The sequence below is a fragment of the Musca domestica genome, unplaced genomic scaffold (assembly GCF_030504385.1).
Source record: "Musca domestica strain aabys unplaced genomic scaffold, Musca_domestica.polishedcontigs.V.1.1 7, whole genome shotgun sequence".
Classification (NCBI taxonomy): Eukaryota; Metazoa; Arthropoda; class Insecta; order Diptera; family Muscidae; genus Musca; species Musca domestica.
In genome coordinates, this window is record NW_026712383.1 from 96,557 (window position 1) to 122,053 (window position 25,497).

At 34.6% G+C, this 25,497-nt stretch overlaps 10 protein-coding genes across 10 annotated transcripts; 4 read left to right on the forward strand and 6 right to left on the reverse strand.

The window, feature by feature from the left end:
* Positions 1-105: 105 nt before the first annotated feature.
* LOC131806168 (histone H1-like) lies at positions 106-923 on the reverse strand. The gene has a single exon (XM_059130120.1). It carries the CDS (start codon positions 865-867, stop codon positions 184-186), a length of 684 nt encoding a protein of 227 aa, XP_058986103.1. The 5' UTR covers positions 868-923; the 3' UTR covers positions 106-183.
* Positions 924-2,731: 1,808 nt separating this feature from the next.
* Positions 2,732-3,263, reverse strand: LOC131806169 (histone H3). The gene has a single exon (XM_059130121.1). It carries the CDS (start codon positions 3,192-3,194, stop codon positions 2,784-2,786), a length of 411 nt encoding a protein of 136 aa, XP_058986104.1. The 5' UTR covers positions 3,195-3,263; the 3' UTR covers positions 2,732-2,783.
* A 265-nt stretch (positions 3,264-3,528) lies between these two features.
* On the forward strand, positions 3,529-3,946 carry LOC131806176 (histone H4). Its single transcript, XM_059130127.1, has one exon. It carries the CDS (start codon positions 3,564-3,566, stop codon positions 3,873-3,875), a length of 312 nt encoding a protein of 103 aa, XP_058986110.1. The 5' UTR covers positions 3,529-3,563; the 3' UTR covers positions 3,876-3,946.
* A 1,440-nt stretch (positions 3,947-5,386) lies between these two features.
* On the reverse strand, positions 5,387-5,911 carry LOC131806172 (histone H2A). Its single transcript, XM_059130124.1, has one exon. It carries the CDS (start codon positions 5,854-5,856, stop codon positions 5,482-5,484), a length of 375 nt encoding a protein of 124 aa, XP_058986107.1. The 5' UTR covers positions 5,857-5,911; the 3' UTR covers positions 5,387-5,481.
* Positions 5,912-11,371: 5,460 nt separating this feature from the next.
* On the forward strand, positions 11,372-11,868 carry LOC131806142 (histone H2B). Its single transcript, XM_059130071.1, has one exon. The coding sequence runs from the start codon at positions 11,414-11,416 to the stop codon at positions 11,786-11,788; it is 375 nt and encodes a 124-aa protein (XP_058986054.1). The 5' UTR covers positions 11,372-11,413; the 3' UTR covers positions 11,789-11,868.
* A 720-nt stretch (positions 11,869-12,588) lies between these two features.
* LOC131806279 (histone H1-like) lies at positions 12,589-13,406 on the reverse strand. The gene has a single exon (XM_059130250.1). The coding sequence runs from the start codon at positions 13,348-13,350 to the stop codon at positions 12,667-12,669; it is 684 nt and encodes a 227-aa protein (XP_058986233.1). The 5' UTR covers positions 13,351-13,406; the 3' UTR covers positions 12,589-12,666.
* A 4,591-nt stretch (positions 13,407-17,997) lies between these two features.
* LOC131806285 (histone H4) lies at positions 17,998-18,434 on the forward strand. Its single transcript, XM_059130254.1, has one exon. The coding sequence runs from the start codon at positions 18,052-18,054 to the stop codon at positions 18,361-18,363; it is 312 nt and encodes a 103-aa protein (XP_058986237.1). The 5' UTR covers positions 17,998-18,051; the 3' UTR covers positions 18,364-18,434.
* A 1,440-nt stretch (positions 18,435-19,874) lies between these two features.
* LOC131806280 (histone H2A) lies at positions 19,875-20,379 on the reverse strand. The gene has a single exon (XM_059130251.1). It carries the CDS (start codon positions 20,342-20,344, stop codon positions 19,970-19,972), a length of 375 nt encoding a protein of 124 aa, XP_058986234.1. The 5' UTR covers positions 20,345-20,379; the 3' UTR covers positions 19,875-19,969.
* A 169-nt stretch (positions 20,380-20,548) lies between these two features.
* On the forward strand, positions 20,549-21,069 carry LOC131806281 (histone H2B). The gene has a single exon (XM_059130252.1). It carries the CDS (start codon positions 20,615-20,617, stop codon positions 20,987-20,989), a length of 375 nt encoding a protein of 124 aa, XP_058986235.1. The 5' UTR covers positions 20,549-20,614; the 3' UTR covers positions 20,990-21,069.
* A 718-nt stretch (positions 21,070-21,787) lies between these two features.
* On the reverse strand, positions 21,788-22,605 carry LOC131806278 (histone H1-like). Its single transcript, XM_059130249.1, has one exon. The coding sequence runs from the start codon at positions 22,547-22,549 to the stop codon at positions 21,866-21,868; it is 684 nt and encodes a 227-aa protein (XP_058986232.1). The 5' UTR covers positions 22,550-22,605; the 3' UTR covers positions 21,788-21,865.
* Between the last annotated feature and the right edge of the window lie 2,892 nt (positions 22,606-25,497).

A 25,497-nucleotide genomic window follows, 5' to 3' on the forward strand; every position in this document is an offset into this window, starting at 1 on the left:
TTCCCAAAATGAAACACGTGTACAAATTTACTTATTTATTTAGGTAACAAATATATACGATAACTGTTGAAAATAAATATTTTTCTCTTTTTTAATTTAATTTGTAGCCCTGAAAAGGGCTGTTAGATAGTATGTTTTCGAATATCGAAAATATTGTGGAAAAAGTAATCTTTCTGGGAAAAATTACTTCTTGGCGGCGGTTTTCTTAGCAGCTGGCTTCTTTGCTGCTGCGGCCTTTTTGGGCTTAGCAGCTGCAGTTTTTGCCTTGGGTGCCTTTGGTTTAGTGGCAGATGCTTTGGCGGCGGTCTTTGCTGGTTTAGCTTTAACTGTACCGGTTTTCTTGGCAGCCTTTGCCTTTGTTTTGTCGGCCTTCTTCTTTTCAGCGGTCTTCTTGGCGGCAGAGGGTTTTTTGGCAGCTGCCTTCTTCTCACCAGCGGCCTTTTTAGGGGCGGCAGCCTTCTTCTTTTTGTCACCAGCGGCTGGGGCCTTCTTCTTCTTTTCAGCAGTCTTGGCTTTGGGTTCCTTGGAGGCCGAAGCAGACAATTTGAATGAACCAGAAGCACCCTTACCTTTAGTTTGGATCAATTTTCCACTGGCAACGGCACCTTTCAAGTACTTCTTGATGAAGGGGGCCAATTTTTGGGCATCTACTTTGTAGGTGCTGGCCAAGTATTTCTTGATGGCGGGCAATGATGAACCTCCACGTTCCTTCAGGGTCTTGATGGCGGCATCAACCATTTGCTGGGTTGGAGGGTGGGTAGGGGCAGCTGATGGCTTCTTTGCTTTGGCAGCGGCTTTTTTTGGTGCCTTTTTCTCAACAGCGGCAACTGGGGAGGCGGTGGCTTCAACAACGGCGGCGTCAGACATGGTTATTCACTGTTTGGTTTATATTTCACTGTTAACACAAATACACTCACAAATTTATGTGTACTATTATTTTTGTTAGCGGCGAGCTAAAGTGTAGGTACATCGAAAAGATGAGATGTGCATAGTAGTCAATTGGTAAATTTTTCGAAAGATTGTGTGGAAGCGTGTTTAATTTTTTACAAAAGTTTTCGGAGAAATTAAATTTTCCTGAAGAAGCTTTGATAATTTTCACAAAAAATGTTTTATACCTTTAAAGTATAGATTTCAGGCTATGTTTTAAAGAAAGTTTGGTGTAATTATCACTTGCCGTTTGTGAATTATAAACGTTTAACTTGGCAGATTATAAAAATGTAATCACAAATTTCCAACTAAAATTTAAAAAAATCAAATTTTTTATGAAAATTTAATTGAAAATTCTTTTTGAAAATGTAGCCTGATATGTTTACTTTAGGATCAAAGAAAAATATCGATGAAATTTCATATTTTACTATGTGAAAAAATTGAAATTATTATGTGGTCTATGACAGCAGAAATCCTCTTGTTGGCATAATTTCAATGAAGAAAAGTTTTTCTTGAAATAAATTTGAAAGCTCAAATCTTAATAAGTTTTATAAAAATTTCTTAAAAAACATTTCAGAATTTGTATATTTACATCAAAATATAACATTATTCACAAAAAGTCATAATTTACGGGGAAAAGTTACAAAATCCCCAGAATACTTCATACTACCAATGTACAGGCATTCACTGACAAACGGTTATGTATTTTCATTTTGCAATATTTTTTGTGAATTTTAACATAATTTGTTCTATAATTTATAAAAAATAGTATTAGAAGCCATTTTCTACGTTATTTTGTCAATTTTTTGTTAATTTTATAAAAAAATATTCCCAAAAAGAAATTCCTCTTTACAGGCAAATATCACCTAGAACACTTGGAAATGTCATGAAATTAATTGCGTTTTACAAAAATGATTTTCGATCAACTTCAAAGGTAGATATTATTGGAATTCCTTTTTATAATACTTTTAATTATATTTTACATCGAAATTCTGAACAAATTAATTATTTTCTTCTTCGATTTTTGAAAATAATAAATTATTACCAGTTTCTCTAAATACATCGGGCAAAAATAATTTTGTAATTCCATACGGAGAAAATTCATATTCAAATCTCTTAAAATGCGTATAAAACATTTAAAAATGTTGCTGAAAAGGAATAAAACATATTTCATACATCATTCCTGAAAAAAATTAAATACGTGGGGCACATTTTAGCTGGAAATTTTTAAAATTCACATGAAATAATTCGTAGAAATTAAAGGCAGAAATTTTTTTCCCGTTAAATTGAATAGTCCACAACAGAAAAAAATGATCGAAGGGGAATAAAATGAGAGAAATAGACAAATTTCGCGCCAAAAATCATAAAGAGAGCAATTTTTTATTTAACGGGAAAAGGAAAAAAACAAAATGGACAAAAAAAAAATCCCGTTAGCAAAATGTATGTGGTGGTTGTTTTTATGAGTCATAGCATTTTTTTTTCGAAGAGGGAGTACAAAAATGTTAATAATTTTGCAAATTAAAAGAAATTATCAAAATGGATAATTAAAAAAATTCAAATAAAATTAAAAAAATAAAATATTCGATCAAAATAAAATAAAAAAAATTAAATAAAAAAATAAAGTGTCGAAAAATCATCAACGAAAAAAAAAAACAACATCAAAAAATATATCTTTATTATAAAAAATGTTAATTGTTGAAAAATAATCATAGCCCTAAATTATTTTTATTTATTTCAAAAAAATACTAAAAATTGTAGATTGAGTAAAAAAATATCTCTTTTTTATAAAATATTTGTGGTCCTGAAAAGGACCGATTGTTTTGTTGTAAAATTGTTGCTTTTAAAACGTCAAGAATTTAAGCACGTTCTCCACGAATACGTCTGGCCAATTGGATATCCTTAGGCATGATGGTGACACGCTTAGCATGGATGGCGCACAAGTTAGTATCTTCGAAAAGACCAACCAAGTAGGCTTCACTGGCTTCTTGCAAGGCCATAACAGCAGAGCTCTGGAAACGCAAGTCAGTTTTGAAATCTTGAGCGATTTCACGAACCAAACGTTGGAAGGGCAATTTGCGGATCAACAATTCAGTACTCTTCTGGTAACGACGGATTTCACGCAAAGCAACTGTACCAGGACGGAAACGATGAGGCTTCTTAACACCGCCGGTGGCTGGGGCACTCTTACGGGCAGCTTTGGTAGCTAGTTGTTTACGGGGAGCCTTTCCACCGGTCGATTTACGGGCAGTTTGCTTAGTACGAGCCATTTTTCACTTGAATTTTTTTCACTTCACTAGAGATATGCACACAAACACGGTTTACACTGTAATAACGTTGCCATCGCCAAGAAAACGAGTATTTATAGAAAATTGTGCTCTTAGCATCAACTTTCGGGGTTGATATGTTAGTGAATTCTTACCTATCGGTATACCAAATGTACACGCACACACAAAAGAGAACATACAATACTAACGGCAAATGTACACACACACATATAACTGTACATACTTTACTTGTGCGTTAAATGGTTGGAGAGAGCCTCAAATTTTGTATAAATACGAGCGGAATCGCCGGAAAAAAACATTAGTGCTCAAACTGTTCGTGAAGTGATAAGTGAAATAAACTAAAGTGAAAAAATGACTGGTCGTGGTAAAGGTGGTAAAGGCTTGGGAAAAGGTGGCGCTAAACGTCACAGGAAAGTGCTCCGTGATAACATCCAAGGTATTACCAAGCCAGCTATTAGACGTTTGGCTCGTCGTGGCGGTGTAAAACGTATCTCTGGCCTGATTTACGAAGAAACTCGTGGTGTTCTGAAGGTGTTTTTGGAAAACGTTATTCGTGATGCTGTCACCTACACCGAACATGCTAAGCGTAAAACCGTCACCGCTATGGATGTCGTATATGCTTTGAAGAGACAAGGCCGTACCTTGTACGGTTTCGGCGGTTAAACAAATTCTTGACGCAATTTGGAGAAATATTTTTTACAACAAAACAATCGGTCCTTTTCAGGACCACAAAATATATCAAAAAAGAGATACTTTCTTGTTGAAAACTATTTTTTTTAAATTAAAATAAATAAAAAATAAACACTTACCTTAGGAAATATAGGAATTTTATGTCAAAATTTCTAATAATTTTCTTTTTCAGCTTTCTCGTATTTTTTTCTCACAATTCGTGAAAAATGTCTAAAAATCAAATAAATGAAAAATATAAATACTTACTCGTTTCAATTTTCTCCAGAATATTTTCACCGAAAACCTTGTTTTACCGATGTCTCGTATTTTATTCCCGATCATAAACATGCCGTCGGCAACTCACATCGCTAAACACGTTTAGTTCTTCTTCTTCCTTTTCGTATAATATGAGTATAACATAGCGTCGCTTTATGTATGTATTGGTATTATTTAGTTGATATTACTAAAGAACAACCATGCTGTGGTAGCAAAGGAATTTCATTTTGACTTTTTTAAACATTGTTGAATCTTTTCTCAAAATTTAATTTGAAATTGTTGAATATTTTCATTAAATAGATCGTTGATTCATATTATTTTAAAAAAATTCATTAAAAATTTGTAAATTATTCACTAATCATTTCCTTTAAAATTTTACCGAAAATTAAAATCATTGAATTTTATTTAAAAATTCTTCATTAAATGAATTTTATTTTATTTATGTTAAATTTTCTTATTTAATTTTCAATTAATTTAATTTTTCATCAGATTATTTTTTAAAAATCACTTTTTCCTTTTATTTAAAATTATTTTATTTATTTCCTTATTATTAATTTAAAAATTGTTGATTTCATTTAAAGTATCTTTTATTTTCATAAAATGTGTTTATTATTCCAAAATTTCTTTAAATTATTTTCAAATATTTTCATTTAAATTTCTTTGAAATTTCATTAATATTTGCCTTAATTTTCTAAAATTTTCTTATTTTATTTTAATTTAATTATTAATTTACGTTATTTTATTTTTCTTTGTAATTATTTTCATTAATTTTCATTTCATTATGTTACTTTTATTCTATTTTTTGTGTTTAAAATTTTCCATAGCACCACAATGCGCTTTTATTTTCATGTATGCGTCGATTTATTTCCACCACAACACTACTTTGCCGCCAAAATTCCCTTGCAAATCATCTACTTTGTGCCTTCCCCAAAGAATGCGCCGGGGTACGAATTTTTCACATAAAATTACTGCCAGCCAGCCAGCCACCACCAACTGCCACATGCTTCTTCTTCATGCTATACATACTCATTTGGTGACGCCACGATCTCTCCTCTCTCGCTCGCTCTATTCCTGAAATCATAAGAGACAACAACAACGAATATGCAACTGAGACGAAAAACAGTTATTCTGCCAACGTCTCATACAAAATTATTGAGAATTTTATTTTTTTTCATTCAAATGTAGCTTGACGCAATTTTCTTTCTCTTTTCAAATATTTTTTGTCGTCCTGAAAAGGACGGATTGGTTGATTTTTCTATGGAATTTATACGATGGTCTGTATTCTTCTTCTTCATTCCATAATACCTTCTTTCGAGATAGTAATTTAGGCTTTCTTTTCGGTCTTCTTGGGCAAGAGAACAGCTTGGATGTTTGGCAATACACCACCTTGGGCAATGGTAACGCCAGACAGCAATTTGTTCAATTCTTCGTCGTTACGGATGGCCAATTGCAAGTGACGGGGAATGATACGAGTCTTCTTGTTGTCACGGGCAGCATTGCCAGCCAATTCCAAGACTTCAGCAGCCAAATATTCCATGACAGCGGCTAAATAGACGGGAGCACCGGCACCAACACGCTCAGCATAGTTGCCTTTGCGCAACAGACGATGGATACGACCGACGGGGAATTGAAGACCAGCACGATTGGAACGGGACTTTGCCTTTCCCTTAACTTTGCCACCTTTACCACGACCAGACATTTTCACTTTATTTTAGTTTTAAACACTTCACTTAAGCACTGAAAAACACAAATGATAAAAATTTTCGGATCGAAACGTGCTATTTATACTTTTCTCACACACACATTTCTTCAATAATGGGGTGGTTTGCCTTCTGTGTGCCTACTAGCTGTGACTACCTGAAATTCTTGTCGACTACAATCTACAAATTCTGTATAGCTTGGCGTTTTGGTTATTATTCAAGTGTTAACAGTGTTTGTGTGCGCATCTAGTGAAGTGAAATAAAACAAGCTACAAAGCAAAGTGAAGCTTACTGTGTTCGCTCCTTATTTGGAGTAGTGTTAAAAATAAACATTTATAGTGGAAAAAAGACATTCAAATGTAGAACTGAATATGGATGAAAAAACATCCAAAATAAACACTACCTTCATAAAAGGTAGAAAAGTGACTGTTGAATCATTTTTTGATGAAAATATTACTACATTAAATAAAAATAATAATGTAGTCAAACAAACATCTGCTGACATTAATTGTGAAAATAAGGCATTGGCTACGCCCATCGAATACCTAAGTGATGCAAGCATAAATGCAGCAACAAGTGATACTTCCAAAACTATAAAAGACATTTCATTGCGAAAACGCAAAAAGAAAAAGAGAGTTGAAGGTGACAGTAGTGAATCATCTTTAGAAAATTCAAAGCTGGCAATCATCAATGCACAGCTTATGGACGAATTAAAAAGCCTAAAAGAAAAATGTAATATCCTATGTGAAGAATTACAAAAATATAAATCGCAAGAATTCAATAAGCATACAAATGCTAAAGATACAAATAATGATTGGTCGGCTGAGGTAGCAGAAAACCTCAGCACTGCGATGGATGTAGAAGTACAAACTGCACTGCCAGCAGTTTCTGTTCGTACGGACGGTACGAAAAATATTGCAAAAATCAACAATGGAAAAGTGATAATGAAGGACGACATCCAGAAATCAAGCAAAATCAACAAAATTCCGGCAAACGGCAATAATATGCAGAAATCTACAAATATGCAGAAATCTTCAAATATGCAGAAATCTTCAAATGTGCAGAAATCTTCAGATGTCCCGGCGGCTAGCAGTCCAACTACATCTAATAATAAGAATGACAGTAGAAAAACGAATACTTCTATAACTGTATACGATATCGGTGCGAAAGAGATGTCCAAACTAATCAACGAATGGTTGGGTCACGGTGAGTACTCATTAATTTTATTAAGAAATTCAAGAATAAATGTGAAGGTCAGATCTCTCGAAGACTTTACAAAGGTAACACAGAAATTAGGTGAATCTGGTATAAAATACCACACCCATACACCCAAAATTCTCTTACCATATAAGGTAGTGGTAGAAAATCTCTCCAGCGAATTTTCAGAAAACGAAATTAAAAATTGTTTGGAAAATAATTTTAATTTTAACTTTCCAATTGAGGTAATTAAAACCATTAATATTTCAGAAAATAAATGGTTAATTTGGTTTGCACGCCACTCAGATATTAATAAAATTTATAAAATCAAGAAAATTCTTAATTGGAATGTACGCATTCGTAAGAATAAAGGTAGAAATGACACACAGTGCCGAAATTGTCAAAGACCTGGACATACTTCTGCAGGATGCGGCATGCCATATAGGTGTGTTAAATGTTGCGACCCTCATGGTCCAGGGGAATGTCCACTACCTGGTAAAGAACAGGGAATTGATGAAATTACGATTGTTGATCCAAATACTGGAGAAGAAGTTAGAAAAACCATTAAATGTGTCAATTGCGAAAAAGAGGGGCATGTTGCAAGTTCCCCCAAATGCCCAATGAAAATAGCTTATATGGCAAAAATAAATAAAGCCAAAGAAGAAGCACGTGCCAAATCAATGGCATATAAAGCATCTTCGGCATTGACACGTCCAGGTGTTCAGTACGCTGATGTAATAAACAACAGCCGTACTACAAAATCAGCCCCTAACATTCAGCCTACCCCACATAGGCAGCAAAATGAGGGTATTTTGGACATATTCTCTACCGTATCGGAGGATTGTCAAAAGACATTTGGTGTCAACTTGAGTTTAGTCATAAATCGAGTGGTTAAATTCATACCAGAATACCGAAGATTAAAAGAGACAGAGGGGCAAGCCCAAGCCACTCTTGGCATGATATTCGCAATGAGTAGTATCGATGACTAATTCACTTATTTGCTTCTTTCTGAACATAAACTCTTGTATCTCATTGGCCAAGAGACATTATCTCAATATTTTTATAAAAAACAATAAACCGGATGTGTTGTTATTGGCGGAACATAAATTGTCTGCAAAGCATAATTTTTATATTAATGGTTATAAAATATTTCGTTGCGATAGAGTCGAAGGCATGGGGGGAGGGACTGCAGTTCTTGTAAAAGAAAAGCATAAATGCGAAAGATTTTATTTAAATTGTGGGAATATAGAAGCATGTGCTGCCAGAATATGGAAGAGTGATGGTACACCCATTACTTTCGTTTCCCTATACCAACGACCAGGTGAAAGATTTCAGGTAAATGATCTTAATGCTATTGTAGACTTAGGCAACACAAGTGAAATTGTTGTAGGAGCAGATTTGAATGCAAAACACCCATTATGGGGAGGGAATGAAACAAATGATAGGGGTAGAAAACTTGAAAATTTTATAACTCTATGCCCAAATTTAATGGCTTGCTCCACTTATAGGCCTACTAGACCTAATGGGACAGGTGGGTCACATATAGACTTTTTTCTACATTCTCCAGGTATTATTCCAGAAGGTGGAAATCAATTAGCTACACTGGATTTTGAGTCTGACCACAGAGCAGTTAGGCTGATTATAAATGTAAATGATGTACAAAGGGGGATAGTTCAGAAGTTTTACGATTTCGATCATATGAACATCCATCGTTTCAGGCGTAGATTACATGTAGAACTAGCACATCATATGTTACCTACTAGTAATAATGTTACGATTAACAATATTGATGATTGTGTAGCTGAATTAGAATCAGTCTTTAGAAATGCCATTCAGGAAGCAGTTCCAAAAAGATCTCGTAAAAAGGGAACTTTGGGAGAACTACCTTCTAGAATACTTCACTTTATAAAAGAACGTAAAAGACTTAATCGAGCTTTAAAAAGGTCGCATGACCCAGATAGAATGTTAATATTAAAGGCTGATATTCGAAACCTCAGCAGAATAATAGAGGGTATGATTTATGAATTCGAAGGAAATCGCCGAAAATCTATGCTGCAGAACATAGAAGTCAGTAGTAAAACCTATTCAAAAGTAAAGATGGCAGTTGGTATATCGGGTAAAAACTCTGTAGGTGACCTGGTTAGTAACGATGGTAACATCGTCTGTGACGATTTAGCCAAAGCAGAAGTAATAGCTAACAACATAGAAAGCAATTACCAAACAAGCGATTTTCCTAATGACAGCTCATTTAATAACCCCATCAATGAGGCTATAGATGGAATTAATAGCGGTTCCCCACTGGTACACTTCAATATGAACAATCTAGCTGATGGCTCGGTTTTCGTGAACAGGACTCAATGGTATGAGATTGGTTTTGTTAAACCAGGGGACATAAAATGGGCTATATCCTGAAGACCATCCAAGAAAGCCTGTGGCATTGACGATATACCAGATATAGCCCTGAAGCGGGCGGGAGACGTGGTATTCAAATTTTTGACAGTGCTCATTAATCACTGCTTAAACCTTTCCTATTTCCCTAGAGCGTGGAAAGTGGCTTTAATGGTCCCAATCCCAAAACCGGGGGGGAATCCGGAAAATTGTAGCGACTATAGACCGATTTCGCTACTTTCACCTTTTGGGAAAATTCTGGAAATGGTAATACAACAACGAATCAAGCGTGATATTGAGGATAGAAATATCCTGAGAAATTGTCAATTTGGTTTTAAACCTGGGCACTGTACAACACACGCTCTTGCCTGTTTTACGGACTATGTATCGAAGGGGCTAAATAAGAAAAATGGAACTTTGGCTGTCAGCCTAGATTTTTCTAAGGCATTTGATAGGGTATGGCAACAGGGAATCATCTACAAATTACAGTCTTTCGGCTTTAGTGAACACATTTGTAGTATGGTAAAAAGCTTTCTTGATGGGAGACATTTCAAGGTTAAAGTGGGTGAAAAACGATCAAGTCAAAGACAGGTATTAGCAGGCGTCCCACAGGGATCTATCTTGGGACCCCTACTATATAACATCTATGTAAGTGATATCCCAGGACCACCCCAAGGTGGACTTCTTCTAATGTATGCGGACGATGTACTTATTGCCTTCAGAGGACCTCTCGCAAAAACGGTCAATAGAAAAATGAACACTTATCTGCAAGAATTAAGTGTATATTTTGATAGATGGAAACTTCAACTGAATGTTGCGAAATGCCAATCAATTGTACTTACTGGCACAAAAGGGTTGGTTTACAAAAATTTTCGACATTTTGTTCCCAATGTGCGAATTGGCGATGGTGTGATACAAACATACGACACATTGAAATATCTTGGAATATTATTTCACGACAGGTTTGACTTCTGCAGACATGTAGATTTTGTGTTAAAAAAGGCTAAAAAAGTCTATTTTACATACAATAAAGTATTAAGCATGAGTGGCGGCCTTCCTATAAAGGTCAAACTATTAATATACACTCAGGTCATTAGACCCATAATTTCATATGCGTTCCCATCCTGGTTTGGAATATCTTCACACCAGATGGAACGCATAAGAATATGGGAACGAGCTATATTGCGGGCTTGTTTAGGTTTGCGTAGCTTTATATTGTCTGATGGATCATTTAAAAGGCCATCAAATAAGGTAGTTTATGAGAGATCTGGCCTTCAGCGCATTGACAGATTTTTGGTCAAAAGTGGCCTTAAATTTGTAGAAAAAAGTCAAAATATTAACAACGAGATGATAAGGAGCTCATTAATAAGCAATAACGACCCTCCCATTCTGGAAAAAAGACATCTCTCTCCCGCCGACCTTACTAAGCTTCGAGATGAAGGAATACTTTATGATAATAATAGTAATCTCCTATTCTACCATAGAAGATACAAAACATTTAATATTACAGACACAGTGTACATTACCTCACAATAATGTATGTATTATTATGTAAATATTGTATATAATTGTAGTTTAAGTATAGATTTAAGATTAGTATTAAGCCTAGATTTAAGATTAGATTTAAGACAAATTTTCAAAAAATTATATGAACTAGCTCTTTTTAATAATCCTTTTTTGAGCTACTACTAATGACCATTAACTTAAAAATGTATGATGATGTGTAAACAGTAAAACTGTTACACTATTATAACAAAATCAACTTGTTATATGTAAATTGATATACCTAGGCTTAAGAGATTTCAAAAATCCCAAGCATATATTAAATTGAATTTAAAATAAGCCAATATTTTCTTTGTAACAATATATGGATTAATAAATGGCAAATTTAAAAGCAAAAAAAGCGTTTTGGTTATCATTTGTGAACAGTGTTAAAAGTGTTTGTGTGATTCAAAAAAATAATAAGTGAAAATGCCTCCTAAAACCAGTGGTAAAGCAGCAAAGAAGGCCGGCAAAGCCCAAAAGAACATTACCAAGGGCGATAAGTCGAAGAGACGTACCAAGCGTAAGGAGAGTTACGCTATCTACATTTACAAAGTGTTGAAGCAAGTCCATCCCGACACCGGTATCTCCTCCAAGGCCATGAGCATCATGAACAGTTTCGTCAACGATATCTTCGAACGTATTGCCGCCGAAGCCTCTCGTTTGGCCCACTACAACAAGCGCTCGACCATCACCAGTCGGGAAATCCAGACCGCCGTCCGTCTATTGTTGCCCGGTGAATTGGCTAAGCACGCCGTCAGTGAAGGTACCAAGGCTGTTACTAAATACACCAGCTCCAAGTAAATGTCTTGATATTTTTCATTTTCATGCGTCGAAATACTACCTTAAAAGGCCCTTTTCAGGGCCACAAAAAACATTTCAAAAGAGATCAAATTTTTGTTGAAGCTACAATTTATCATTATTTAATAATAAACGAATAAAATTCCATAAGAAATATATTTTTCTCTATACAATGATTTTTCCATGCATTTAGCTAACTCGCATATGTGCCTATGTTTAGCCATTGCTTGTGCGATATGCTATAACAGCCATCGTCGTCGTATATGTGTGCGTGTGTTAGTGGTGTTTTGCTTTGCCGTCGTTGATCAACATCGAATGGGCATCATGTATGTGTGAGCATTTTGTTACAGCACAACGGCAAAGCAACGAAATATAAGGCTGAGGCAGAAATTTTCAATGGAAAAAATATATTGATGGAAAATGTAAATATTTTGCCAAAATGTCATTTTTGGATGAAATTCGTGAAATTTAACAGAGAATATGAAAATATCAAATTTTTCAAAATTAAGTAGAAATTATAAAAATGACCAAATTATGGGGATTTTCGAGAATTATGACCTGTGGGTAATTAGGAAAAATTTTAAATATTTTATTATCTTTTATGACCTGGGTTAAAAAATAATCCAGTGGAGTCCACGATTATATTGGCTCAATAAAATTACCTAATAAGAACAGTAATTAGCGAAAGTATTTTTTTTTTCCCAAAATGAAACACGTGTACAAATTTACTTATTTATTTAGGTAACAAATATATACGATAACTGTTGAAAATAAATATTTTTCTCTTTTTTAATTTAATTTGTAGCCCTGAAAAGGGCTGTTAGATAGTATGTTTTCGAATATCGAAAATATTGTGGAAAAAGTAATCTTTCTGGGAAAAATTACTTCTTGGCGGCGGTTTTCTTAGCAGCTGGCTTCTTTGCTGCTGCGGCCTTTTTGGGCTTAGCAGCTGCAGTTTTTGCCTTGGGTGCCTTTGGTTTAGTGGCAGATGCTTTGGCGGCGGTCTTTGCTGGTTTAGCTTTAACTGTACCGGTTTTCTTGGCAGCCTTTGCCTTTGTTTTGTCGGCCTTCTTCTTTTCAGCGGTCTTCTTGGCGGCAGAGGGTTTTTTGGCAGCTGCCTTCTTCTCACCAGCGGCCTTTTTAGGGGCGGCAGCCTTCTTCTTTTTGTCACCAGCGGCTGGGGCCTTCTTCTTCTTTTCAGCAGTCTTGGCTTTGGGTTCCTTGGAGGCCGAAGCAGACAATTTGAATGAACCAGAAGCACCCTTACCTTTAGTTTGGATCAATTTTCCACTGGCAACGGCACCTTTCAAGTACTTCTTGATGAAGGGGGCCAATTTTTGGGCATCTACTTTGTAGGTGCTGGCCAAGTATTTCTTGATGGCGGGCAATGATGAACCTCCACGTTCCTTCAGGGTCTTGATGGCGGCATCAACCATTTGCTGGGTTGGAGGGTGGGTAGGGGCAGCTGATGGCTTCTTTGCTTTGGCAGCGGCTTTTTTTGGTGCCTTTTTCTCAACAGCGGCAACTGGGGAGGCGGTGGCTTCAACAACGGCGGCGTCAGACATGGTTATTCACTGTTTGGTTTATATTTCACTGTTAACACAAATACACTCACAAATTTATGTGTACTATTATTTTTGTTAGCGGCGAGCTAAAGTGTAGGTACATCGAAAAGATGAGATGTGCATAGTAGTCAATTGGTAAATTTTTCGAAAGATTGTGTGGAAGCGTGTTTAATTTTTTACAAAAGTTTTCGGAGAAATTAAATTTTCCTGAAGAAGCTTTGATAATTTTCACAAAAAATGTTTTATACCTTTAAAGTATAGATTTCAGGCTATGTTTTAAAGAAAGTTTGGTGTAATTATCACTTGCCGTTTGTGAATTATAAACGTTTAACTTGGCAGATTATAAAAATGTAATCACAAATTTCCAACTAAAATTTAAAAAAATCAAATTTTTTATGAAAATTTAATTGAAAATTCTTTTTGAAAATGTAGCCTGATATGTTTACTTTAGGATCAAAGAAAAATATCGATGAAATTTCATATTTTACTATGTGAAAAAATTGAAATTATTATGTGGTCTATGACAGCAGAAATCCTCTTGTTGGCATAATTTCAATGAAGAAAAGTTTTTCTTGAAATAAATTTGAAAGCTCAAATCTTAATAAGTTTTATAAAAATTTCTTAAAAAACATTTCAGAATTTGTATATTTACATCAAAATATAACATTATTCACAAAAAGTCATAATTTACGGGGAAAAGTTACAAAATCCCCAGAATACTTCATACTACCAATGTACAGGCATTCACTGACAAACGGTTATGTATTTTCATTTTGCAATATTTTTTGTGAATTTTAACATAATTTGTTCTATAATTTATAAAAAATAGTATTAGAAGCCATTTTCTACGTTATTTTGTCAATTTTTTGTTAATTTTATAAAAAAATATTCCCAAAAAGAAATTCCTCTTTACAGGCAAATATCACCTAGAACACTTGGAAATGTCATGAAATTAATTGCGTTTTACAAAAATGATTTTCGATCAACTTCAAAGGTAGATATTATTGGAATTCCTTTTTATAATACTTTTAATTATATTTTACATCGAAATTCTGAACAAATTAATTATTTTCTTCTTCGATTTTTGAAAATAATAAATTATTACCAGTTTCTCTAAATACATCGGGCAAAAATAATTTTGTAATTCCATACGGAGAAAATTCATATTCAAATCTCTTAAAATGCGTATAAAACATTTAAAAATGTTGCTGAAAAGGAATAAAACATATTTCATACATCATTCCTGAAAAAAATTAAATACGTGGGGCACATTTTAGCTGGAAATTTTTAAAATTCACATGAAATAATTCGTAGAAATTAAAGGCAGAAATTTTTTTCCCGTTAAATTGAATAGTCCACAACAGAAAAAAATGATCGAAGGGGAATAAAATGAGAGAAATAGACAAATTTCGCGCCAAAAATCATAAAGAGAGCAATTTTTTATTTAACGGGAAAAGGAAAAAAACAAAATGGACAAAAAAAAATCCCGTTAGCAAAATGTATGTGGTGGTTGTTTTTATGAGTCATAGCATTTTTTTTTCGAAGAGGGAGTACAAAAATGTTAATAATTTTGCAAATTAAAGGAAATTATCAAATGGATAATTAAAAAATTCAAATAAAATTAAAAAAATAAAATATTCGATCAAAATAAAATAAAAAAATTAAATAAAAAAATAAAGTGTCGAAAAATCATCAACGAAAAAAAAAACAACATCAAAAAATATATCTTTATTATAAAAATGTTAATTGTTGAAAAATAATCATAGCCCTAAATTATTTTTATTTATTTCAAAAAAATACTAAAAATTGTAGATTGAGTAAAAAAATATCTCTTTTTTATAAAATATTTGTGGTCCTGAAAAGGACCGATTGTTTTGTTGTAAAATTGTTGCTTTTAAAACGTCAAGAATTTAAGCACGTTCTCCACGAATACGTCTGGCCAATTGGATATCCTTAGGCATGATGGTGACACGCTTAGCATGGATGGCGCACAAGTTAGTATCTTCGAAAAGACCAACCAAGTAGGCTTCACTGGCTTCTTGCAAGGCCATAACAGCAGAGCTCTGGAAACGCAAGTCAGTTTTGAAATCTTGAGCGATTTCACGAACCAAACGTTGGAAGGGCAATTTGCGGATCAACAATTCAGTACTCTTCTGGTAACGACGGATTTCACGCAAAGCAACTGTACCAGGACGGAAACGATGAGGCTTCTTAACACCGCCGGTGGCTGGGGCACTCTTACGGGCAGCTTTGGTAGCTAGTTGTTTACGGGGAGCCTTTCCACCGGTCGATTTACGGGCAGTTTGCTTAGTACGAGCCATTTTTCACTTGAATTTTTTTCACTTCACTAGAGATATGCACACAAACACGGTTTACACTGTAATAACGTTGCCATCGCCAAGAAAACGAGTATTTATAGAAAATTGTGCTCTTAGCATCAACTTTCGGGGTTGATATGTTAGTGAATTCTTACCTATCGGTATACCAAATGTACACGCACACACAAAAGAGAACATACAATACTAACGGCAAATGTACACACACACATATAACTGTACATACTTTACTTGTGCGTTAAATGGTTGGAGAGAGCCTCAAATTTTGTATAAATACGAGCGGAATCGCCGGAAAAAAACATTGCAGATAACTTAACTGCAGATGGATCCTTAATAAGTGAGGAAAATACATGGCGTAGTAATAAATTCCTAAAAGCTCCCAATATCGGAGCAGGGCTGAAAAGAAGATCTAATCGTAAATCCGCAGGACCAGATGGAATCCCTGACATTGTGTTAAGGAGGACCGATGGTGCTGCCTGGAAACATATAGCGATTATCTTCAACCACTGTATAAATCTGGGCTATTTCCCGGTTTCATGGAAAAGGGCAATTACAATACCCATCCTGAAACCTGGCAAGGACCCGACATTATGCAGTAGTTATAGACCAATTAGCTTACTCTCAGCGTTCGGGAAGCTTTTTGAGTATTTTTTACTCTCTGATATAAGAGAAAAGTTAGAAGAAGGAGCAATCCTATCTGATAGTCAATTTGGCTTCAGGCAGGGTCATTCAACTTCACATGCCCTGATGGTCTTAGGGGACTATGTGACTAAAGCTCTAAATAACAGACACATAACTATTGCTGTTAGTTTAGATTTTGCCAGAGCGTTCGACAACGTATGGCAAAATGCCATTATATATAAAATGAGAAGACTAGGCTTCGAGTTTAATATATGTAGAATGGTAGCTAGCTTCTTAGCAAATAGAAGTTTTAAGGTAAAAGTTGAGGATGACCTTTCATCAGAAAGGGCAGTAACTGCCGGGGTACCACAGGGCTCACTCCTTGGACCCGTTCTCTTCAACATATTTATTAGTGATATACCACGTGCGCCTGATAGGCATTTACTCCTGATTTATGCGGATGACATATTTGTCGCTGCTACGGGAGCCCACGCTGGGAATACTAATAACAGACTAAATGCATATTTAGAGCAACTCTCTGAATACTTCCAAACCTGGAAAATGCATTTAAATGTCGACAAGTGTGAGGCTATAACCTTCAAAGGCAAGAAGAAATACCTGTACCGTAGCGCCAGACAGTACGAACCTTCACTTGCAATTGGAGGGGAAGCCATTAAAAATTCAGACCAAGTCAAATACTTGGGAGTTATTTTTAATAGCAAATTTGAATTTGTTAGACATATTGACTTTATACTTAGAAAAGTCAAATTCATATTTTGGACCTATCAACGTGCCATCGGCAGAAGAGAAGGGCTGACTGTAGAAGTTAGGTTATTAATCTACAAACAGATTATTAGACCATTAATAGCTTACGCCTTTCCTATTTGGTTTGGGATCTCCTCCCACCAAATGGAAAGGCTTCGCATATGGGAAAGACGGATTCTTAGGTCCTGCTTGGGCTTAAGGCCAACGCAGGGTGAAGATGGGATATGGCGCTTACCGCCCAACAGGGTAGTATATAGTTCCATAGACTTCACCCGCATAGATAAGTTTCTAATGGATAGTGCCCTCAAACTCCTAGATCGGGCAACTACGTTAGACAATAGTCTAGTTAGGGAAAGCCTTTTGCACGACACTGATGTGCAAAGGCTAATTCGGGCCAATTATAGGCCGCCGAGTAGCTTAGTTACACTAGATGAAGAAGGTCTTCTATATAGAGAGGACTCACTCCTCTTCTATCATCGTAGGTTCGGCTCGCTAGACATTGATGACACTGTCTACCAAATAGCCCAGTAGCTGGTGTAACGCCCTTTAATTGTATATACTGTATATAGTAGCACGTAAATTAGATTAAGTAGCATAAATAGATATAAGTTTAGTTTTAATATAGTATGTAAGAAACAAAATATAAAAATGTTAGAGTCCTCTTTTTTAAACATCTTTTTTTAGGGGAATTAATAATGTAAATTTATTTTGCATTTATGTTTATTGTTTAATTGAATTAGTGTTAGGTAACATTAGATATGTGACCCCCCTTGTCGTATTAAATAGATAAACTTAGAAAAATAAGAATTATGCTAAGTAATTTTAAGCCATAGACTTAAGAACTATTGTTAGACAATAAGTTATTAAATAACTTTGTGTAGAGATTAGATGGAAAATAAACTTGAAACTTGAAACGGAAAAAAACATTAGTGCTCAAACTGTTCGTGAAGTGATAAGTGAAATAAACTAAAGTGAAAAAATGACTGGTCGTGGTAAAGGTGGTAAAGGCTTGGGAAAAGGTGGCGCTAAACGTCACAGGAAAGTGCTCCGTGATAACATCCAAGGTATTACCAAGCCAGCTATTAGACGTTTGGCTCGTCGTGGCGGTGTAAAACGTATCTCTGGCCTGATTTACGAAGAAACTCGTGGTGTTCTGAAGGTGTTTTTGGAAAACGTTATTCGTGATGCTGTCACCTACACCGAACATGCTAAGCGTAAAACCGTCACCGCTATGGATGTCGTATATGCTTTGAAGAGACAAGGCCGTACCTTGTACGGTTTCGGCGGTTAAACAAATTCTTGACGCAATTTGGAGAAATATTTTTTACAACAAAACAATCGGTCCTTTTCAGGACCACAAAATATATCAAAAAAGAGATACTTTCTTGTTGAAAACTATTTTTTTTTAAATTAAAATAAATAAAAAATAAACACTTACCTTAGGAAATATAGGGATTTTATGTCAAAATTTCTAATAATTTTCTTTTTCAGCTTTCTCGTATTTTTTTCTCACAATTCGTGAAAAATGTCTAAAAATCAAATAAATGAAAAATATAAATACTTACTCGTTTCAATTTTCTCCAGAATATTTTCACCGAAAACATTGTTTTACCGAGGTCTCGTATTTTATTCCCGATCATAAACATGCCGTCGGCAACTCACATCGCTAAACACGTTTAGTTCTTCTTCTTCCTTTTCGTATAATATGAGTATAACATAGCGTCGCTTTATGTATGTATTGGTATTATTTAGTTGATATTACTAAAGAACAACCATGCTGTGGTAGCAAAGGAATTTCATTTTGACTTTTTTAAACATTGTTGAATCTTTTCTCAAAATTTAATTTGAAATTGTTGAATATTTTCATTAAATAGATCGTTGATTCATATTATTTTAAAAAAATTCATTAAAAATTTGTAAATTATTCACTAATCATTTCCTTTAAAATTTTACCGAAAATTAAAATCATTGAATTTATTTAAAAATTCTTCATTAAATGAATTTTATTTTATTTATGTTAAATTTTCTTATTTAATTTTCAATTAATTTAATTTTTCATCAGATTATTTTTTAAAAATCACTTTTTCCTTTTATTTAAAATTATTTTATTTATTTCCTTATTATTAATTTAAAAATTGTTGATTTCATTTAAAGTATCTTTTATTTTCATAAAATGTGTTTATTATTCCAAAATTTCTTTAAATTATTTTCAAATATTTTCATTTAAATTTCTTTGAAATTTCATTAATATTTGCCTTAATTTTCTAAAATTTTCTTATTTTATTTTAATTTAATTATTAATTTACGTTATTTTATTTTTCTTTGTAATTATTTTCATTAATTTTCATTTCATTATGTTACTTTTATTCTATTTTTTGTGTTTAAAATTTTCCATAGCACCACAATGCGCTTTTATTTTCATGTATGCGTCGATTTATTTCCACCACAACACTACTTTGCCGCCAAAATTCCCTTGCAAATCATCTACTTTGTGCCTTCCCCAAAGAATGCGCCGGGGTACGAATTTTTCACATAAAATTACTGCCAGCCAGCCAGCCACCACCAACTGCCACATGCTTCTTCTTCATGCTATACATACTCATTTGGTGACGCCACGATCTCTCCTCTCTCGCTCGCTCTATTCCTGAAATCATAAGAGACAACAACAACGAATATGCAACTGAGACGAAAAACAGTTATTCTGCCAACGTCTCATACAAAATTATTGAGAATTTTATTTTTTTTCATTCAAATGTAGCTTGACGCAATTTTCTTTCTCTTTTCAAATATTTTTTGTCGTCCTGAAAAGGACGGATTGGTTGATTTTTCTATGGAATTTATACGATGGTCTGTATTCTTCTTCTTCATTCCATAATACCTTCTTTCGAGATAGTAATTTAGGCTTTCTTTTCGGTCTTCTTGGGCAAGAGAACAGCTTGGATGTTTGGCAATACACCACCTTGGGCAATGGTAACGCCAGACAGCAATTTGTTCAATTCTTCGTCGTTACGGATGGCCAATTGCAAGTGACGGGGAATGATACGAGTCTTCTTGTTGTCACGGGCAGCATTGCCAGCCAATTCCAAGACTTCAGCAGCCAAATATTCCATGACAGCGGCTAAATAGACGGGAGCACCGGCACCAACACGCTCAGCATAGTTGCCTTTGCGCAACAGACGATGGATACGACCGACGGGGAATTGAAGACCAGCACGATTGGAACGGGACTTTGCCTTTCCCTTAACTTTGCCACCTTTACCACGACCAGACATTTTCACTTTATTTTAGTTTTAAACACTTCACTTAAGCACTGAAAAACACAAATGATAAAAATTTTCGGATCGAAACGTGCTATTTATACTTTTCTCACACACACATTTCTTCAATAATGGGGTGGTTTGCCTTCTGTGTGCCTACTAGCTGTGACTACCTGAAATTCTTGTCGACTACAATCTACAAATTCTGTATAGCTTGGCGTTTTGGTTATCATTTGTGAACAGTGTTAAAAGTGTTTGTGTGATTCAAAAAAATAATAAGTGAAAATGCCTCCTAAAACCAGTGGTAAAGCAGCAAAGAAGGCCGGCAAAGCCCAAAAGAACATTACCAAGGGCGATAAGTCGAAGAGACGTACCAAGCGTAAGGAGAGTTACGCTATCTACATTTACAAAGTGTTGAAGCAAGTCCATCCCGACACCGGTATCTCCTCCAAGGCCATGAGCATCATGAACAGTTTCGTCAACGATATCTTCGAACGTATTGCCGCCGAAGCCTCTCGTTTGGCCCACTACAACAAGCGCTCGACCATCACCAGTCGGGAAATCCAGACCGCCGTCCGTCTATTGTTGCCCGGTGAATTGGCTAAGCACGCCGTCAGTGAAGGTACCAAGGCTGTTACTAAATACACCAGCTCCAAGTAAATGTCTTGATATTTTTCATTTTCATGCGTCGAAATACTACCTTAAAAGGCCCTTTTCAGGGCCACAAAAAACATTTCAAAAGAGATCAAATTTTTGTTGAAGCTACAATTTATCATTATTTAATAATAACGAATAAAATTCCATAAGAAATATATTTTTCTCTATACAATGATTTTTCCATGCATTTAGCTAACTCGCATATGTGCCTATGTTTAGCCATTGCTTGTGCGATATGCTATAACAGCCATCGTCGTCGTATATGTGTGCGTGTGTTAGTGGTGTTTTGCTTTGCCGTCGTTGATCAACATCGAATGGGCATCATGTATGTGTGAGCATTTTGTTACAGCACAACGGCAAAGCAACGAAATATAAGGCTGAGGCAGAAATTTTCAATGGAAAAAATATATTGATGGAAAATGTAAATATTTTGCCAAAATGTCATTTTTGGATGAAATTCGTGAAATTTAACAGAGAATATGAAAATATCAAATTTTTCAAAATTAAGTAGAAATTATAAAATGACCAAATTATGGGGATTTTCGAGAATTATGACCTGTGGGTAATTAGGAAAAATTTTAAATATTTTATTATCTTTTATGACCTGGGTTAAAAAATAATCCAGTGGCGTCCACGATTATATTGGCTCAATAAAATTACCTAATAAGAACAGTAATTAGCGAAAGTATTTTTTTTTTCCCAAAATGAAACACGTGTACAAATTTACTTATTTATTTAGGTAACAAATATATACGATAACTGTTGAAAATAAATATTTTTCTCTTTTTTAATTTAATTTGTAGCCCTGAAAAGGGCTGTTAGATAGTATGTTTTCGAATATCGAAAATATTGTGGAAAAAGTAATCTTTCTGGGAAAAATTACTTCTTGGCGGCGGTTTTCTTAGCAGCTGGCTTCTTTGCTGCTGCGGCCTTTTTGGGCTTAGCAGCTGCAGTTTTTGCCTTGGGTGCCTTTGGTTTAGTGGCAGATGCTTTGGCGGCGGTCTTTGCTGGTTTAGCTTTAACTGTACCGGTTTTCTTGGCAGCCTTTGCCTTTGTTTTGTCGGCCTTCTTCTTTTCAGCGGTCTTCTTGGCGGCAGAGGGTTTTTTGGCAGCTGCCTTCTTCTCACCAGCGGCCTTTTTAGGGGCGGCAGCCTTCTTCTTTTTGTCACCAGCGGCTGGGGCCTTCTTCTTCTTTTCAGCAGTCTTGGCTTTGGGTTCCTTGGAGGCCGAAGCAGACAATTTGAATGAACCAGAAGCACCCTTACCTTTAGTTTGGATCAATTTTCCACTGGCAACGGCACCTTTCAAGTACTTCTTGATGAAGGGGGCCAATTTTTGGGCATCTACTTTGTAGGTGCTGGCCAAGTATTTCTTGATGGCGGGCAATGATGAACCTCCACGTTCCTTCAGGGTCTTGATGGCGGCATCAACCATTTGCTGGGTTGGAGGGTGGGTAGGGGCAGCTGATGGCTTCTTTGCTTTGGCAGCGGCTTTTTTTGGTGCCTTTTTCTCAACAGCGGCAACTGGGGAGGCGGTGGCTTCAACAACGGCGGCGTCAGACATGGTTATTCACTGTTTGGTTTATATTTCACTGTTAACACAAATACACTCACAAATTTATGTGTACTATTATTTTTGTTAGCGGCGAGCTAAAGTGTAGGTACATCGAAAAGATGAGATGTGCATAGTAGTCAATTGGTAAATTTTTCGAAAGATTGTGTGGAAGCGTGTTTAATTTTTTACAAAAGTTTTCGGAGAAATTAAATTTTCCTGAAGAAGCTTTGATAATTTTCACTAAAAATGTTTTATACCTTTAAAGTATAGATTTCAGGCTATGTTTTAAAGAAAGTTTGGTGTAATTATCACTTGCCGTTTGTGAATTATAAACGTTTAACTTGGCAGATTATAAAAATGTAATCACAAATTTCCAACTAAAATTTAAAAAAATCAAATTTTTTATGAAAATTTAATTGAAAATTCTTTTTGAAAATGTAGCCTGATATGTTTACTTTAGGATCAAAGAAAAATATCGATGAAATTTCATATTTTACTATGTGAAAAAATTGAAATTATTATGTGGTCTATGACAGCAGAAATCCTCTTGTTGGCATAATTTCAATGAAGAAAAGTTTTTCTTGAAATAAATTTGAAAGCTCAAATCTTAATAAGTTTTATAAAAATTTCTTAAAAAACATTTCAGAATTTGTATATTTACATCAAAATATAACATTATTCACAAAAAGTCATAATTTACGGGGAAAAGTTACAAAATCCCCAGAATACTTCATACTACCAATGTACAGGCATTCACTGACAAACGGTTATGTATTTTCATTTTGCAATATTTTTTGTGAATTTTAACATAATTTGTTCTATAATTTATAAAAATAGTATTAGAAGCCATTTTCTACGTTATTTTGTCAATTTTTTGTTAATTTTATAAAAAAATATTCCCAAAAAGAAATTCCTCTTTACAGGCAAATATCACCTAGAACACTTGGAAATGTCATGAAATTAATTGCGTTTTACAAAATGATTTTCGATCAACTTCAAAGGTAGATATTATTGGAATTCCTTTTTATAATACTTTTAATTATATTTTACATCGAAATTCTGAACAAATTAATTATTTTCTTCTTCGATTTTTGAAAATAATAAATTATTACCAGTTTCTCTAAATACATCGGGCAAAAATAATTTGTAATTCCATACGGAGAAAATTCATATTCAAATCTCTTAAAATGCGTATAAAACATTTAAAAATGTTGCTGAAAAGGAATAAAACATATTTCATACATCATTCCTGAAAAAAATTAAATACGTGGGGCACATTTTAGCTGGAAATTTTTAAAATTCACATGAAATAATTCGTAGAAATTAAAGGCAGAAATTTTTTTCCCGTTAAATTGAATAGTCCACAACAGAAAAAAAATGATCGAAGGGGAATAAAATGAGAGAAATAGACAAATTTCGCGCCAAAAATCATAAAGAGAGCAATTTTTTATTTAACGGGAAAAGGAAAAAAACAAAATGGACAAAAAAAAATCCCGTTAGCAAAATGTATGTGGTGGTTGTTTTTATGAGTCATAGCATTTTTTTTTCGAAGAGGGAGTACAAAAATGTTAATAATTTTGCAAATTAAAGGAAATTATCAAAATGGATAATTAAAAAAATTCAAATAAAATTAAAAAAATAAAATATTCGATCAAAATAAAATAAAAAAATTAAATAAAAAAATAAGTGTCGAAAAATCATCAACGAAAAAAAAAAACAACATCAAAAAATATATCTTTATTATAAAAATGTTAATTGTTGAAAAATAATCATAGCCCTAAATTATTTTTATTTATTTCAAAAAAATACTAAAAATTGTAGATTGAGTAAAAAATATCTCTTTTTTGTAAAATATTTGTGGTCCTGAAAAGGACCGATTGTTTTGTTGTAAAATTGTTGCTTTTAAAACGTCAAGAATTTAAGCACGTTCTCCACGAATACGTCTGGCCAATTGGATATCCTTAGGCATGATGGTGACACGCTTAGCATGGATGGCGCACAAGTTAGTATCTTCGAAAAGACCAACCAAGTAGGCTTCACTGGCTTCTTGCAAGGCCATAACAGCAGAGCTCTGGAAACGCAAGTCAGTTTTGAAATCTTGAGCGATTTCACGAACCAAACGTTGGAAGGGCAATTTGCGGATCAACAATTCAGTACTCTTCTGGTAACGACGGATTTCACGCAAAGCAACTGTACCAGGACGGAAACGATGAGGCTTCTTAACACCGCCGGTGGCTGGGGCACTCTTACGGGCAGCTTTGGTAGCTAGTTGTTTACGGGGAGCCTTTCCACCGGTCGATTTACGGGCAGTTTGCTTAGTACGAGCCATTTTTCACTTGAATTTTTTTCACTTCACTAGAGATATGCACACAAACAATTCAATTTCAATTTTGACAAAGGTCACATTTATTTGGATATACTTCTTACGTGCTAACAGTAGTGACTTACTGTGCTAAAACCTTAAAAAAAATAATTATAGCTATTCGCTACATACTACAAAAATTACATAAATTGCTGTGGCCTAGCCATCCGCACACTATCAAACATAAGAAAAAATTAAATTCAAAATTTACATAAAAGCCCCAAAAAATCCAAAAATAAAAAAAAAATGGGCGAAATCAGCTAATTTTTAAAACTAAAACTTAAATCTAAGACTTAAAACTAATACTTAAAGCTAATTTCTACAAACTACTATTTACAATATATACAATATTTACATTTACTGTGTACTATTGTACACAGTATCTTCTACATCAAGGGTGTTGTAACGTCGATGGTAGAAACGAAGTTCACCATCGACGTACAACAGCCCTTCCTCATCTAGCCTTTTTAAGGCACCCGGTGGTAGGTACCTAGCAGTCCTCAGCTCATCCACGTCCAGGCTGCAACGCAGAGCATTCTCCACCATATTGTTATTCAGTCCGTCAGTCTTGTCTAAGAATTCCAGTGCTCCTGAG